Here is a 16,851-nt window from a genome sequence, read left to right as displayed (position 1 = left end):
AGAGAGAGAGAGAGAGAGAGAGAGAGAGAGAGAGACAGAGAGAGAGAGACAGAGAGAGATAGACAGAGAGAGATAGATAGATAGATAGATAGATAGATAGATAGATAGATAGAGAGAAGGGAAGAGAGAGAGAGAGAGAGAGAGAGAGAGAGAGAGAGAGAGAGAGAGAGAGAGAGAGAGAGAGAGAGAGAGAGAGAGAGAGAAGGGGGAGAGACCAGGTCCCCTCTGTAAGGATAAGGGGATCATATTCCTACCCTTGAAAGCAGTGGGGTGGCCGTGTGGTAGAAAGAGAAGCCATGAACTTGATCTGATGATTAAACAGTCCCATCTCTATGGCTGCGGGCCACATCTGAGACCAGAGACTGGAAAACAACACACGCACACACACTCACATGAGGGTCTCCCAAACCACTCCATCCACCTGCTCACCATAAACAGTACAGGGCTGTGGTAACACCAAGCTCTACCTTCCCCACTGTGGATATTTTCTTAGATAGTTGATAATAAGGATGTTATCAAAAGTAATACACCAGGAGACATACAGTACAGTTCACCGTAAACATCTCTCTCCTCTGATTGGCTGCTGGGTGTAGGCCGTTACCCATGAGCCTCAGCCCCTGCGCTTGCTCTGGGAGAGTGTGGGAGTGATTGGTTTATAGCCTCATGGACATTTAAGCCCAGATCTCGCATATCCTCTAGAGATGCCTCCTCCCTCCCTCCCCTCCCTCCTTCCCTCCCTCCCTCCCACTCCCACACCTCCTCATTTGCCAGTTCCCCTCCCTCCCTCCTTCACAGGGGCAACAGTTTGCTTGGCAGGCTCTTGCACCATCTCCAATGAACATAAATGAATGGTGTAGAGCAAACAGTCTGACTGGCTGGGGGCCAGGAGCCCCATGCAGGAGGCCAGCCAGCGATTGTTGAGCTGAGTTGAGGGGGGGCTGGGGCCGCTGCCATAGTACTGCTGCAGCAGGCAGTACTACTATACTGAGCCCTGGCAGCCAAGCTAATGCTCCACAATAGGGCTGCCTGGCCACCACTTTGATGTCTATGACATGATAACTGTTTTATTTCAGAGAACAGTCTAGGTGTGTGTGTGTGTGTGTGTGTGTGTGTGTGTGTGTGTGTGTGTGTGTGTGTGTGTGTGTGTGTGTGTGTGTGTGTGTGTGTGTGTGTGTGTGTGTGTGTGTGTGTGTGTGTGTGTGTGTGTGTGTGTGTGTGTGTGTATGGATGGGGTCTGGATTGCTGGTGGATGGTTGTGTGGGAGTGTATTATATATATGTGTGTGTGTGTGTGTGTGTGTGTGTGTGTGTGTGTGTGTGTGTGTGTGTGTGTGTGTGTGTGTGTGTGTGTGTGTGTGTGTGTGTGTGTGTGTGTGTGTGTGTGTGTGTGTGTGTCTGGCACAGTCTCAGGCAGTTGAAAGCAACAGAGGTTGAGTCATTGAGTCATGTGGCATTCTTGCCTGTTTTCTCCCTGTTGTCAGGAAGCAGCTTAGTCCCCAGGAAAATAAAACAAACACGAACCTAACCCCCTCCAAACCCCTCCACCCACCCAAAAACACACACACACAGGGAGGGAGAGGAGGATAGGAATACACCGCCTCCAAAAACCTTGTCTTTGAGCTTCAACAACAAGCAAAAATATAGGCCCACGTTTCAGCAGTCAAATGTTCATTGATTATAATGGAATAGCTATAGTGTAGGATTGTCAATTGTCAGCCCATTTGACGTTGTCAGACTGATAAACTACATCCAACAACTCAAGGAAAAGGACTTTCATTATGAAATGTAAAAAACTATCGTGCCGTGCACTTTAATCAAATCATGAGGGATAACTTCAAAAAGTCAAATTGGATATATGTATGGCATATCTATTTCATCTATAAGAAATGCCTCAATCTCATTCATAACTGTTATAATATTTACAATGGCATATTTATATTTAAAATGTGCCAATCTTACTCCAACTCTATGCAGAGTACATATTAAAATGTCATCCCTTCATTTGCTTCTTTTTATTTATACTGTGAGTATTATTATTATCCCTGCTAGTCACTTTGATTAAAAAACAAATAAGATTGTAATCAATTTGGAAAATATATGAAATCCTACATTTGATTAATACATTGCTGCATAAAGCAAAATAGAAGATCCAAGTACACATTATCACAATACTATCAACACAATAAGCAATAGTGCCAAAAATATTTGACACTCAAACAATTATCATGTCAATTTGCTAAGTGGCATCTTTATTAAATATTGTTGAAATAAACATCGAAAGGATATACGGTTATAATAAGCCTATAGCGACGTCGATTGGACCCAATTTACACCAATCAACACAAGGGAGGAAAACAAAACAAATGGGAGGTTGGTTGGTGGTGTGTTGCCATGGCGTTGGGGGTAAACAGCCAATGGCCTGTGATTTCCTGGGAGGGAGGGAGTCATTAGCATGGAATGGATTTGCAGGACACCGCAACCCTGTGGCCTGGGACTATAATTCATGCCACACTGGCCCTGCCGCTGATGATGTCATCCATCAGCTAGGGTCTGCAGTAGGCTTAGGGTGAAGGGGTGGGGGTGTAGGAGGATAAAGCGGTGGGGGTAAGATGAAGTTGGTATGGGGGGGGGGGGGTAATGGCTGGACAGTCGCATTAGGGAGGGGTGTTGTAGCAATGGCCAATGTATATTTATATGAATTTGATCCATAGCAAAGACATCCAGTAGATTTGAATGGATGGGCATGCAGTAGGAATTGATGGATGTGGGATAAGGGTAAGAGTGGTCTAGTCGATGTAGGGTAAGGTGGAAAAGCTGGTCTGGCAGGTTATTCTCTGGGGCTAAAGGAGGAGTATGTAGGGAGGAATGATGGAAGCTTAGCTCAGCTGGTAATGTGCTGCAACCGCAGGGGCCATTATATTCAGCACTATCAGAGAGCACAGAGAGCATCACACCCTGTCATCTGGCCAACAGAGCCATCACGCACACACACACACACCTTGCAGTCTGGTAGAACACTATCCACCTCAGCACGTCTCCATCACGTGTGTGTGTGTGTGTGTGTGTGTGTGTGTGTGTGTGTGTGTGTGTGTGTGTGTGCGTGCGTGTGTGTGTGTGTGTGTGTGTGTGTGTGTGTGTGTGTGTGTGTGTGTGTGTGTGTGTGTGTGTGTGTGTGTGTGTGTGTGTGTGTGTGTGTGTGTGTGTGTGTGTATATTGGGGGGTGTATCTGTGGGTCAGATAGTAGAAATTAGAGGAGTGTGGTGGCGGGATAGCGCATGCTTGTGGCATTAGCGGACTTTCGTGTAATTAACAGAGCTGTTTCGATCACAAGAGACCGGCCCCGCACTGTACTGGGCAATAAAACACGCCGCTCATTTCTAGACCTAATTATTTATAGACTGGATGGAGCGCTTTAGATTTTGTGGCCAATTCCCCTTTTCAGGATATTGGTTTTGGTGTTTGTAACTCGCTCTATTGATTCCATTCAAAGCTAGCTGAGGGAGATTTTCAATAACCTCTTTGATCTCTGTGGGTTGGGTTTGTGTTGCATCCATTAAGAAATCATGTCACACATGCTTCTGAGGGTGGACAGACATCTTAAGGAAAGAAAAAAACAATCAACAATCAAAAACACTGAATGATTTATTATTTTCGACTTAACACATTTGTCTCTCACTCAGAGTATATCTCGGGTTTTCATATTATTTCTTTGACATTGGTGATTTACTGCCCTAGATTTTTTACTGAGGAAATGAACGTGAAAAGGTTGCTCAAAGGGCTAAATACCCTTCCTCCAATTTCACGGCTGCTGTAGCCCTGTAACCTCTATCCTGCCATGATGGCCTCGTTCTCTGGGTTGTGTGTACAAAGCACCCCGGCCTGTATTAGCTCCTAGACCGCAGCACTGTCCATTTTGTCTGGCCGTGATATTCAGAGCCCCCATGCTTTAGAGTGCTGCCACAATGTAAAGCTGTGGGTGGCCTGCAGACTCTCACTCATAGAAACAGGGGGAACGAGAAAGAGAGAGAGATGAGGAGGTGAGGTGGAGGAGTGGAGAGGGGGGTGGCTGTAAGCCGTAAGACACAGGCACATGTTTACTGTGTGTGTGCATGCGTGTGTATATATACTGTATGTGTGTGTGAGGCTGGGGGGGTCTGGTGGAGGGAGGCTGAGTGAAATAAGATTTTTTTTGTGTCGTGTCTATGTGGTTAGGAGTAAATCTCCTTACTCAGGGCTTTTTGCTGCAAGGGGCTTTAACATCCCCACTCTCCTTGATGAGACATCTTTCTTGTTTGTTCAAACCATTCATTATGTGGTGCTGCTGGCCACGGCGTGCCACGGCCCGATGTATTTATCACCCGGCCCGGCTGACAGTGGGGCGATTGATGACCGGGTCTGAGCCCGAGAGGCCGAGGAAGCCTTAATGCAATGTAAATGACCCACTCCCATTTCCAATCTGGCCCTGTCTGCTCCTCTCCCCTCACCTCCGCTCCCCATTAGTGTGTGTGTGTGTGTGTGTGTGTGTGTGTGTGTGTGTGTGTGTGTGTGTGTGTGTGTGTGTGCGTGCGTGCGTGCGTGCGTGCGTGCGTGCGTGCGCGCGCGTGTGTGTGTGTGTGTGGGTTTTGATGGTGGCCGTGGTCATTGCTAATGTGAAGAAGCCAGGGAAGCTGAGAGTGGAGGGAGAGGGAGGAAAGGTCCTTACTCTTATTACATGTTGTTGTGCAGGGAAGAGAAGAGAAAAGCCAAACACACTCTCATAAAGGTGGAGACACACAAACACACACACACACACACACACACACAGAAAACCTGTCTGCCTCAGCCAAGAAAATGTCAGCACCTGGCAATCAAACAATGTATTTCTATGTAAGCATTATCATCTTTCTTTGTTAATGATTTTAGCATATTAAAAAGGACTGCATACACAAGTAGAAATCAGATTAATCCTCCTTGCAGCCTTGATTCATTATTTGTCCAATCCCAGCCCTGTTTGTTATTAATTGAGCACATTCCTCAAATGTTTTTTTCTTCTTTCATTTAATTAAAAAGGCACATTGAGACAGACATTGTTACCTGAAGAAATGTTCTACTGTTTGTTCTACTGGTAGGGAATAACAAGTTATATTATATATATTCTTGTAGCTGTAAATGAGAAAATGGAGCAATGATTATCTTTTGAAGTTATTTTATATTGAAAAGTATAGGGCCAAAATGACATTGCTAGAAGTTACTATCATACTATCAATGCGTACCCTGCATTGGTCTGGTGAAAAACTGAAACAAGAAACAAAGTAAAGGTTGTTGGCAGAGGGTAAAGGAGGGAGGAGGGAGGACAGAGGGTAAAGGAGGGAGGAGGGGTGGGAGAGGGTCAAGGAGGGAGGAGGGGTGACAGAGGGTAAAGGAGGGAGGAGGGGTGAAAGAGGGTAAAGGAGGGAGGAGGGGTGACAGAGGGTAAAGGAGGGAGGAGGGGTGGAGAGGGTAAAGGAGGGAGGAGGGGTGACAGAGGGTAAAGGAGGGAGGAGGGGTGACAGAGGGTAAAGGAGGGAGGAGGGAGGAGGGTGGGAGAGGGTAAAGGAGGGAGGAGGGGGTGACAGAGGGTAAAGGAGGGAGGAGGGAGGAGGGGTGACAGAGGGTAAAGGAGGGAGGAGGGGTGACAGAGGGTAAAGGAGGGAGGAGGGGTGACAGAGGGTAAAGGAGGGAGGAGGGGTGGGAGAGGGTAAAGGAGGGAGGAGGGGTGACAGAGGGTAAAGGAGGGAGGAGGGAGGAGGGGTGACAGAGGGTAAAGGAGGGAGGAGGGGTGACAGAGGGTAAAGGAGGGAGGAGGGGTGACAGAGGGTAAAGGAGGGAGGAGGGGTGACAGAGGGTAAAGGAGGGAGGAGGGGTGACAGAGGGTAAAGGAGGGAGGAGGGGTGACAGAGGGTAAAGGAGGGAGGAGGGGTGACAGAGGGTAAAGGAGGGAGGAGGGGTGACAGAGGGTAAAGGAGGGAGGAGGGGTGACAGAGGGTAAAGGAGGGAGGAGGGGTGACAGAGGGTAAAGGAGGGAGGAGGGGTGACAGAGGGTAAAGGAGGGAGGAGGGGTGACAGAGGGTAAAGGAGGGAGGAGGGGTGACAGAGGGTAAAGGAGGGAGGAGGGGTGGGAGAGGGTAAAGGAGGGAGGAGGGGTGACAGAGGGTAAAGGAGGGAGGAGGGGGTGGGAGAGGGTAAAGGAGGGAGGAGGGGGTGACAGGGGGTAAAGGAGGGAGGAGGGGTGGGAGAGGGTAAAGGAGGGAGGAGGGGTGGGAGAGGGTAAAGGAGGGAGGAGGGGTGACAGAGGGTAAAGGAGGGAGGAGGGGTGACAGAGGGTAAAGGAGGGAGGAGGGGGTGAGGAGGGTAAAGGAGGGAGGAGGGGTGGGAGAGGGTAAAGGAGGGAGGAGGGTGACAGAGGGTAAAGGAGGGAGGGAGGGAGGAGGGGTGGGAGAGGGTAAAGGAGGGAGGAGGGGGTGGGAGAGGGTAAAGGAGGGAGGAGGGGTGACAGAGGGTAAAGGAGGGAGGAGGGGTGACAGAGGGTAAAGGAGGGAGGAGGGGTGACAGAGGGTAAAGGAGGGAGGAGGGGTGACAGAGGGTAAAGGAGGGAGGAGGGGGTGACAGAGGGTAAAGGAGGGAGGAGGGGTGACAGAGGGTAAAGGAGGGAGGAGGGGTGACAGAGGGTAAAGGAGGGAGGAGGGGTGGGAGAGGGTAAAGGAGGGAGGAGGGGTGACAGAGGGTAAAGGAGGGAGGAGGGGTGGGAGAGGGTAAAGGAGGGAGGAGGGGTGACAGGGGGTAAAGGAGGGAGGAGGGGTGGGAGAGGGTAAAGGAGGGAGGAGGGGTGGGAGAGGGTAAAGAAGGGAGGAGGGGTGACAGAGGGTAAAGGAGGGAGGAGGGGTGGGAGAGGGTAAAGGAGGGAGGAGGGGTGACAGAGGGTAAAGGAGGGAGGAGGGGTGACAGAGGGTAAAGGAGGGAGGAGGGGTGGGAGAGGGTAAAGGAGGGAGGAGGGGGTGGAGTGGGTAAAGGAGGGAGGAGGGGTGGGAGAGGGTAAAGGAGGGAGGAGGGGTGGGAGAGGGTAAAGGAGGGAGGAGGGAGGAGGGGTGGGAGAGGGGTAAAGGAGGGAGGAGGGGTGACAGAGGGTAAAGGAGGGAGGAGGGGTGACAGAGGGTAAAGGAGGGAGGAGGGGTGACAGAGGGTAAAGGAGGGAGGGAGGGGTGGAGAGGGTAAAGGAGGGAGGAGGGGTGGAGAGGGTAAAGGAGGGAGGAGGGGTGACAGAGGGTAAAGGAGGGAGGAGGGGTGGGAGAGGGTAAAGGAGGGAGGAGGGGTGGAGAGGGGTAAAGGAGGGAGGAGGGGTGGGAGAGGGGTAAAGGAGGGAGGAGGGGTGGGAGAGGGGTAAAGGAGGGAGGAGGGAGGAGGGGTGGGAGAGGGTAAAGGAGGGAGGAGGGGTGGAGAGGGTAAAGGAGGGAGGAGGGGGTGACAGAGGGTAAAGGAGGGAGGAGGGGTGGAGAGGGTAAAGGAGGGAGGAGGGGTGGAGAGGGTAAAGGAGGGAGGAGGGGTGGGAGAGGGTAAAGGAGGGAGGAGGGGTGGGAGAGGGTAAAGGAGGGAGGAGGGGTGGAGAGGGTAAAGGAGGGAGGAGGGGTGACAGAGGGTAAAGGAGGGAGGAGGGGTGACAGAGGGTAAAGGAGGGAGGAGGGGTGGGAGAGGGTAAAGGAGGGAGGAGGGGTGACAGAGGGTAAAGCGTTTGTCGATGGATGAGTAGGATTAAGATGTCACCTTTTAAACCCCAGTGTCTGTCGTGTGTTTGTGTGTGCTTGCCATCCACACATGTATGTGTGTCGTGTGTGTGCGGAGCGGCTGAATGAAATACATAGCGACTCGTTTGTTGCGTTTGCGTGTACACTTTCCCCTAATCTAGCCCTTAAAGACATCTGTCACCAGCGATCACTGTTGTTTTGTCATGCTTCATAGCAGCAACAGCAGTGTACACACAACAGGCCCAAGGTCTGCCATTTATATCATCTCATGTTTGCTATATTGAATCTGACACAAATAGTATCATTACAGTTCCACTCTGGGAATTACATTTGCAGGTAGAGGTGTTGAGATAGAGAGCGGAGACATTTCCTATCATTCTGTTCCTCTCAGCGCTGCACTGGCCTCTGTATGAAACCAGAGTACCATGTTTTCCCTTCTGACATTCAAGGAAGATAAATGGATTCAATGCAAATCTTCACACACTCATTTTCTATATTGTATTACAAACGGGAGTCTAAGACACTGGAGATTGAGGGGGAGAGAGGCTGTGTGTGTTGGATGGAATGAGGAAGGAGGGTTTTCACAGTTGGCAGTTTTGACAAACTTGTTTGACCACCTCTTGACAGGTTTGCACTGATTTGCGCAGTGTGTGTGTGTGTGTGTGTGTGTGTGTGTGTGTGTGTGTGTGTGTGTGTGTGTGTGTGTGTGTGTGTGTGTGTGTGTGTGTGTGTGTTCATGTATGGGCAGTCATGTGTATGCTTTGTATGTCATGTCTATACATTAGGAAGAGGCGGGGTTAGTTGTAGGCCATGGGAGATATAGTCTTCACCTACACAGTACATGTTATGCCACAACACACACAGTACAATACCCCTGTACATAGTCATGACTGGGAGCTACAACATCCGTACCTCAGCCACGGCTCTCACTCTCTCTGAGTGTGATACGATACGGGAATATTTATGCTTATCTCTTTGAACAAAGAAACTCATCTCGTCTATCTCTCTGTCTTTCTCTTGTAGCACCCGTACCCTTCTGAAGAACAGAAAAAGCAGCTAGCCCAAGACACAGGCCTGACCATCTTACAAGTAAACAACTGGTGAGTCAAGTCTTCACGTCCTCCTATCTCTGCCACCAGCATCGCTCTGCCTTTCATTTTCAAAAGCCTTCGTCTCCCTCTTCCCACCCGGCAGCCAAGACAGCTAAGACTCCTAAAGTGTGAAAAACGTTTATGTACAGTCCCCCCTCCTACCACACCTCATCTCACACACACACAAACAAACACATGCACACACACACACACCAAACACACACATGTCTTTGTGGCATCCCTGGATGCCAGGTATCGGGATGTTGTGGCTTTATCAGCAAAGTGTTTAGCACGGAGTCACCAGTCTCTGCTGTTTATATACATGTGTTCACTTGGATATGGTTGAAGCAAAAAGGAGAGATCACATGGCACCCCCCACCTTACCTCCCCTTCATCTACTACCAGTACCACCACCACTGCCACACAAGCAAAACCCACCAGCCGCCCCCTCCCCTTTTTACACATGCTATATGGTGGATTAAGGTTTTCGGTGGCCTGGCCAGCAGTCTCTTTGTAGATGGCTTAGCACATAACTGGGGGTGGTGGATTAAATAAAATGATCACAGAAGCAAAGAAATGATACAGGAATTACGTATCAAAATACTAGCCCAGGTTTTATCTACGGCTTAATTTTGTTCAGCACATTCTCGGGGTGATGTTCAGATTAATTGAACTGACAGCTTCCTTTCAGAATTCCGGGAAGGTATTTGCACGGATTTCAGGTCTTACACAAACTTAATTACATGGAACCTCATTTTATCATTTTAATTCCATGTAGCGAGGGTTCTATTTACAAATGAGAAGTCTCTGCCTTTTATTCACAGCTTTCCTTAATATATTTATCAAAGCGGGTTCATTTACAAAGTGCTCTATCTGTTGGGTACAGGCAGGCCCACATTAACCAAGCTTTTAGGTTTATCACACTTGCAGCCTGACAAGACACCCGAGGGTCAATTGATTTTTTGGTTCCTTGATTCATTTTTTTTCTAATTTATCCGGGATCACAATGAGAAACATGCCTGGAGAATTAGCTCGGTTTGTCTGCCTTATCTGTCAGACCATTTTTTTCCCTTCCCTCTCTCTCTCCTTTTTTTTTAGCAGAGGGAAGTCAAGCTACTTAAATTGGCCACAGGAACCGCTGTTATCAGTCTTTAATGCACCCTACAGTGTGGATAGCATTTCAATTACACCAGTAACCAAAGATTAGCCCCCGCTTGCCTGTTTCATGCCTCGCCGTGCCGCTGTTTCGGGACGCCACGCACCTTACCTACAGGAGCAGAAAATTGAGTTGCCTTGCCTGTGTCATGGTGATTAATGCAGAAATAGTCTACTAACCTGAGAGGAATGAGAGAGAGCGAGAGAGAGAGAGACTGAGGAGAGAGACAGAGCGAGAGAGAGAGAGACTGAGGAGAGAGACAGAGCGAGAGAGAGAGAGACTGAGGAGAGAGACAGAGCGAGAGAGAGAGAGACTGAGGAGAGAGACAGAGCGAGAGAGGAATAGCGACAGAGACAGAGAGAGATAGAATCAGAGGAAAATGCAGCCGATCTGTTTATAAACAGGCTGAAAATGTGTCTTTGCGGGATGCATTGCCACGAGCCCAGTCTCCCAGCCAGAGCCAGCCCAGACATACCGTGAGCCAGAACCCATGGCCTTAGTTTCACTTATACATTAGCGCTAGCTAACAAAAACACACCAGGAATCTGTTTTCACAAATAAAGTCATTAGAGAGGCTTATAGTGGCTTCTGGTGGCATGCCTCTGGTGTCTCTGGTGGCATTGTGGGATAGAGGGGGCAGGGAGAGCCTTTGGGAGCCAGCACCGTGTTATTTGGTGTTTAACGGTGCACGAAAGATGAGCCATAGACAGGATGAAATTAGATTTTTTTTAAATTTATAACCAGGCATGGCGGTGTGGTGAGGTAGAGTTAAATGGCCCTTTGTTTGGGACCCGGCCCCTCTCTCTTTGGTCTGCTGTCGTCTCCTCCCGGGTCCAGGGCCCTGAGAGATGGGCCATCCCTTCACCCAGGATATGATAGAGGATATTTCGGCCTTATGAAATTCCTGTTGATGGGGCCAGAAAAAAACGGCCTCTGAAATTCCTGGCTGGCCGAGGGAGTGCATTGTGTGCTGCTTTCCTTTGATTTGGGGCGCTGCCGGGTTATTGGCCCGCGACAGAGAGATAGACGGAGGGAGGGAAAAGAGAGAGCGGGAGAGAGCGAGACAGCGAGAGAGCGAGAGGGACGGCCACCGTCTTCAGTTTCCAGCTCTCCCCCTTGGGGGAGGATGTCCTGAATCACGGCTTTGTCCACCGGCACAATCACGGCCCAAGGAGGGCACAAGGGTGCTCTGTGTAGTGTCAACGGACGGCGCATCTCCCTCTCTCTCCCTTTCACCCTGCCAAGCCCTCCACCAACCTCCCCCCAACACACTTACCTGCCCCTCACCTCACCTGTATTACCCCCCGAAGGACTATTGCAGCTGTGGAGTATTTCTTTGGTTATTTTCCAAGTCCCTTACCTAGAAAGACAAGGCCTTACAACGTATTAGCCTTGAAAGCTATAGGCTAAAAGCTATATGCTGAGTGCTAGCGGGAAGCTAATAAGTGTCACTGTAAGCTGTTAGCTTGCAACCTCACCTGTTGGCTTATACAGCCCACACCCCATTAGCCAAGTGTTGCTAATATGGAACAAACAGTGCAGGTTAAAGTACAATTTATCACTGCACTGATTTGCAATGGAGGAGGAGGAGGAGGTAGGGTAAATTGTTCCTCAAACACTGGCCTTGTGTGTGTTAATAGCTAGAGTGACACTGCACCCTCTGTGTGTGTAGAGTAGACACTGTGTGTACAGTGTGGTGGGGGACATAGGTTCACCATTAGTTAGCGTCTTGTTTGCTCTGCATACAGTGTGGAAATTAGCATCACCCTAACAGTATTGGGGAGTGGTCGGAAAACATTGAAACATTCGTTTGAGATTGAAAAGGAGGGTGAGGGTTGTGACTAGAGGTTCCACCTAGCAGAGGAGGTGAATCAGCAGGCCTTCCTTGGCTCAGGTAGAGATGCCTTGGAACAGCGTGGGGACTGGAGGCAAGGATCCAGAATGTAGAATCCAGCTGCAGTTGTCATTGTGAGCAGAATGCAGCAGCTCTGTGTTATTCTATCAGTCTGGGCTAAATGGGGCCTGACCGGATCCTTTCATGTCTCAGCATCAGGCCCAGCACGACATGCCCCCACTCACTACCATCAACACACCATTCATTATTTACTCCTACATACACACACACACGCACGCACACACACACACAGGGTTATTACGCAGCCCTGAGAGATGAGTCCGATGACAGACGACCGAGGAGAGCAACAGCGCCTAAAAAAAGGAAGGAAATCGTCCCCTCATTATTCCCTCATCTCACAGGCAGGCAGGCAGGCAGTTGGCCATTTTCATGGCACAGAGAGAGAGAGAGAGAGAGAGAGAGAGAGGGAGAGGGAGAGGGAGGGAGAGGGAGAGGGAGAGGGAGAGAGAGAGAGAGAGAGAGAGAGAGAGAGAGAGAGAGAGAGAGAGAGAGAGAGAGAGAGAGAGAGAGAGAGAGAGAGAGAGAGAGAGAGGCCATAATGACTGAGTGTCATAGCACTGGAGCACTAATAACAATAAAGAGGGCACTGAGCCACACTCTATTGTTACCTATCCACCTCCTCACTGGGGCTCGGCGCTAGGGAAAACACACACAGAGGGAGAGGCTCTAATTAGCGGCAGAAAGGAATACAATGAGTGAGTTATTAAGACACGGGGGCGACCTTTGGCCTCTGTCAGAACACAGGTCACATGATAAGGGGATGGATATCCGCCAGACCATGGCGCCAAGTACCCATTGATGCCAACGTGGGAGATAGTCAGGCTAGACGGGATCCATAGACAGTAGAGGGAGAGGCACAGCTGAGGTGATAGAGGGGGGACTCAGGGGTCTGTCTGCACCCCTCGAAAGTCCAAATTCCATTTTTACGTAAAATCACCACATCCTTGTGATGTCACAGTTTGGACTGCGCCTCACTGTTTATTTTGTCCATCCAGCCAGAATCAGTAAAGTTTCTCTATTTGTTCTCCCATACTGCTCGCTGTCGATCAGCCTGCCGTAGTTAGTGTGTTAGCTAGCATATAGCTTGACTGCAGTGGAACTCCCTTCTCAGCATGCTTATCCCCCTCCCTCTTCTCCCTCCCCCCCCTCAGACTTGGACTCACCGTAGAGAGGCATATGCCGCTATAGATTCACATGCAACATCTTATTAGTGGTGTGGATAACTAGATACACAACATGTGTCTATAGTGGTGTCTGGGCAGGTTAAAAAAAAGACAAAGGCTAGCTATTGTTACTTCACTTACTGCAGCTTTTTCCTCCCCCTTGAGAAAGCCCAGGGAGACACTTAGAAACAGTGCTTTTTATGATTTGTAGGATTTCTTTATGACCCTCCGACTTGGCATGAGGAGCTGTCATGAAATGCTAAATAATAACTAATATTTTCCAAATGTAAAAATGTGAAACCTCGTTTTGTGTTTCTATATCCTCTCACTCATCTAAGCATTTTGGTGTTTTACACAGAGGCATCTGAGTTCCTCTCCACACTCTCTCCCTCTCTGTTTGTCCCCTGGACTTCTAAATATACTGCAGGGGGTTGTAGCAGCCGGGGGGATGTATATATCTGTCTATCTACAATGGCAAGAAAAAGTATGTGAACCCTTTGGAAATACCTGGATTTCTGCATAAATTGGCCATACAATTTGATCTGATCTTCATCTAGGTCACAACAATAGACAAACACAGTCTCTTTAAACGAATAACACATAAACAACTATACGTTTTCATGTCTTTATTGAACACACCGTGTAAACATTCAACGTGCAGGGTGGAAAAAGTATGTGAACCCTTGGATTTAATAACTGGTTGACCCTCCATTGGCAGCAATAACCTCAACCAAATGTTTTCTGTAGTTGCGGATCAGACCCGCACAACGGCCAGGAGGAATTTTCTACTCTTTACAAAAATGTTTCAGTTCAGCAATATTCTTGGGATGTCTGGTGTGACCTACTATCTTGAGGTCATGCCACAGCATCTCAATCAGGTTGAGGTCAGGACTCTGACTGGGCAACTCCAGAAGGTGTATTTTCTTCTGTTGAAGCCATTCTGTTGTTGATTTACTTCTGTGTTTTGGGTCGTTATCCTGTTGCATCACCCAACTTCTGTTGAGCTTCGATTGGCGGACAGATAGCCTAACATTCTCCTGCAAAATGTCTTGATAAACTTGGGAATTCATTTTTCCATCGATTATAGCAAGCTGTCCAGGCAGCAAAGCAGCTCCAAACCATGATGCTCCCTCCACCATACTATACTTTACAGTTGGGATGAGGTTTTGATGTTGGTGTGCTGTGCCTTTTTTTCTCCACACATAGTGTTGTGTGTTCCTTCCAAACAACTCAACCTTAGTTTAATCTGTCCACAGAATATTTTGCCAGTAGCTCTGTGGAACATCCAGGTGCTCTTTTGCAAACTTCAGACGTGCAGCAATGTTTATTTTGGACAGCAATGGCTTCTTCCGCTGTGTCCTTCCATGAACACCATTCTCGTTTAGTGTTTTATATATCGTAGACTCGTCAACAGAGATGTTAGCATGTTCCAGAGATTTCTGTAAGTCTTTAGCTGACACTCTAGGGTTCTTCTTAACCTCATTGAGCATTCTGCGCTTTGCTCTTGCAGTCATCTTTGCAGGACGGCCACTCCTAGGGAGAGTAGCGACAGTGCTGAACTTTCTCCATTTATAGACTATTTGTCTTATCGTGGACTGATGAACATCAAGGCTTTTAGAGATCATTTTGTAACCCTTTCCAGCTTTATGCAAGTCAACAATTCTTAATCGTAAGTCTTCTGAGATGTCTTTTATTCAACGCATGGTTCACATCACATTTTGTGACTGTTTTTTATAGGGCAAGGCCACTCTAACCAACATCTCCAATCTCGTCTCATAGATTGGACTCCAGGTTAGCTGACTCCTAAGTCATTAGCCTAGGGGTTCACATATTGTTTCCAACCTACACTGTGAATGTTTAAATGATGTATTCAATATAAACAAGAAAAATACAATAATTTGCGTGTTAATAGTTTTAAGCACACTATGTCTGTCTATTGTTGGGACTTAGATGAAGATCAGATCAGATTTGATGACCAATTTATCAGGGATCCAGGTAATTCCAAAGGGTTCACATACTTTTTCTTGCCACTGTGTGTGTGTGTGTGTGTGTGTGTGTGTGTGTGTGTGTGTGTGTGTGTGTGTGTGTGTGTGTGTGTGTGTGTGTGTGTGTGTGTGTGTGTGTGTGTGTGTGTGTGTGTGTGTGTGTGTGTGTGTGTGTTTCCTTGTGTGCGTGTGCGCGCATGTGTATGTGTTTGTGCATGTGTGTGCTTGCCGGGCGCTGCCAACACGGGCACCATGATCCCTCTCATTTAGGGACCACTAATTGGCAGTTAATTAGCAGAATTTACTCTGTTGTCACATCCCAAGTGCCTCACTCCCACCACCAACAGCCCCCTCCCTCCAGGATCATTTGATCTGGCTGTAATATTAATCCCACTTTAGTTAAACCATTTCCCATGTTTGGAGGAGAAAAACATATTTTTGATTATTGCCAGAACAGAATCCCTCTGTGTTGTGTTGCAGTTTTATTTGGTTAATCGTTTCGCTAAGTGCGACTGAATGAGAGACTAATGTCTAGCTCAGTCACACACACACACACACCCATACATCCATTTACTGGTTCTCACACTCAGATATTAGCGTAACATGCATACAGTAAGTGCTGTCACAGCTGATGAATGTGTGTGGCAGTGTGTCTGCCCATGTGTGTAATGGGTGGCAGTGCCAGCCATGATGGTTGGGTGAGATTAACAAGACCCTGTCCACCTGTCTGGGCATGAAGAGCCACATTGGGTCATAGGCTGGCACAGTGCGCCCACCACGCCATGGTCATGGGTCGAGAGAGGGACCCACCTCCGTGTGAGAGGGGAGTTCTGAAAAACAGTTGGCTCCTTAAGAAAAGCTGGCACACTCAGCTGATCATAGAAAATGAAGACCTTCTTTAGTTGTTTTCTCGTAACCAAGTTAAGTCTTTCCAGAGTTGGGGTCAACATGCTACAAGAAGACAGACAAGGCAGGAGGGAGGGCAAGAGAGAGAGGGCGAGAGACAGAGAGAGAGAGGGAGAGGGAGAGGGAGAAGGAGAGAGGGAGGGGGGAGAGGGAGAGAAAGAGAGGGGAGAGGGGAGGGGGAGAGGGAGAGGGGGAGAGGGGAGAGGGGGAGAGAGAGAGAGGGGGAGAGAGAGGGGGAGAGAGAGAGAGGGGGGGAGAGGGAGGGGGGGAGAGGGAGAGAGGGGGGGAGGGGGATAGAGAGAGAGAGGGGGAGAGAGGGGGAGAGAAAGAGAGGGGGAGAGGGGAGAGGGAGAGAGAGAGAGAGAGGAGAGGGAGAGTCTTTGTACTTCTCTTCTCCTTTTGGCTCTTTTATTCCTCAATGGCTTGGTTTTATTGGTGGGTTGTTTAATAACAAGGGCTCTGCGTTTGAAATGAAGTCGAGCTGCCTTTGCGTGGGCGAGACTCCTTTTTATTTTAAGGTGGTAATTTCTGTTCAGGGGTAAGAGCTGAAAAGAGCGAGAACTAGAGAGATATACGCAAGAGAGATATACGCACACAAGCAGAGAGCAAAAGGGTGACAGAGAGTGGATGAGAGAGAATTCATGGAGAATACAAGGGGGAAAGGAGGTTAATTTATTTCATTTGCAGGTAGACAGTTTAAAAAAGAAAGCACGAGGGGAGAGAGAAAAAGTGAAGGATGCTGTTTTCATGAATAAGCAGCTGAATGCGCCCGGGCAACCAGTGTAAGCCTGGCACAATCTCTCAGTGCCTGGGGCCATCTGTGAGCAGAATAGCAATTTTATTACTTTGTCATTAAACCAATTTCACAGCTGTATTGTT

General features: G+C 48.6%; 1 protein-coding gene across 7 annotated transcripts in view; it reads left to right on the top strand.

Annotated features, from left to right (window-relative positions):
• meis2a (Meis homeobox 2a) overlaps positions 1 to 16,851 on the top strand; it is a 94,578-nt gene that overhangs the window by 67,985 nt on the left and 9,742 nt on the right. For all 7 annotated transcript variants that reach the window (XM_055863511.1, XM_055863507.1, XM_055863506.1 and 4 more), the window contains one exon: positions 8,780 to 8,856. In XM_055863511.1, coding sequence (XP_055719486.1) covers positions 8,780 to 8,856 — 77 coding nt within the window. The remainder of the gene's footprint in view (positions 1 to 8,779; positions 8,857 to 16,851) is intronic.

This window comes from Salvelinus fontinalis, chromosome 15 (assembly GCF_029448725.1).
Source record: "Salvelinus fontinalis isolate EN_2023a chromosome 15, ASM2944872v1, whole genome shotgun sequence".
Taxonomy (NCBI): Eukaryota; Metazoa; Chordata; class Actinopteri; order Salmoniformes; family Salmonidae; genus Salvelinus; species Salvelinus fontinalis.
This window is presented reverse-complemented; position numbering and strand designations above follow the sequence as displayed.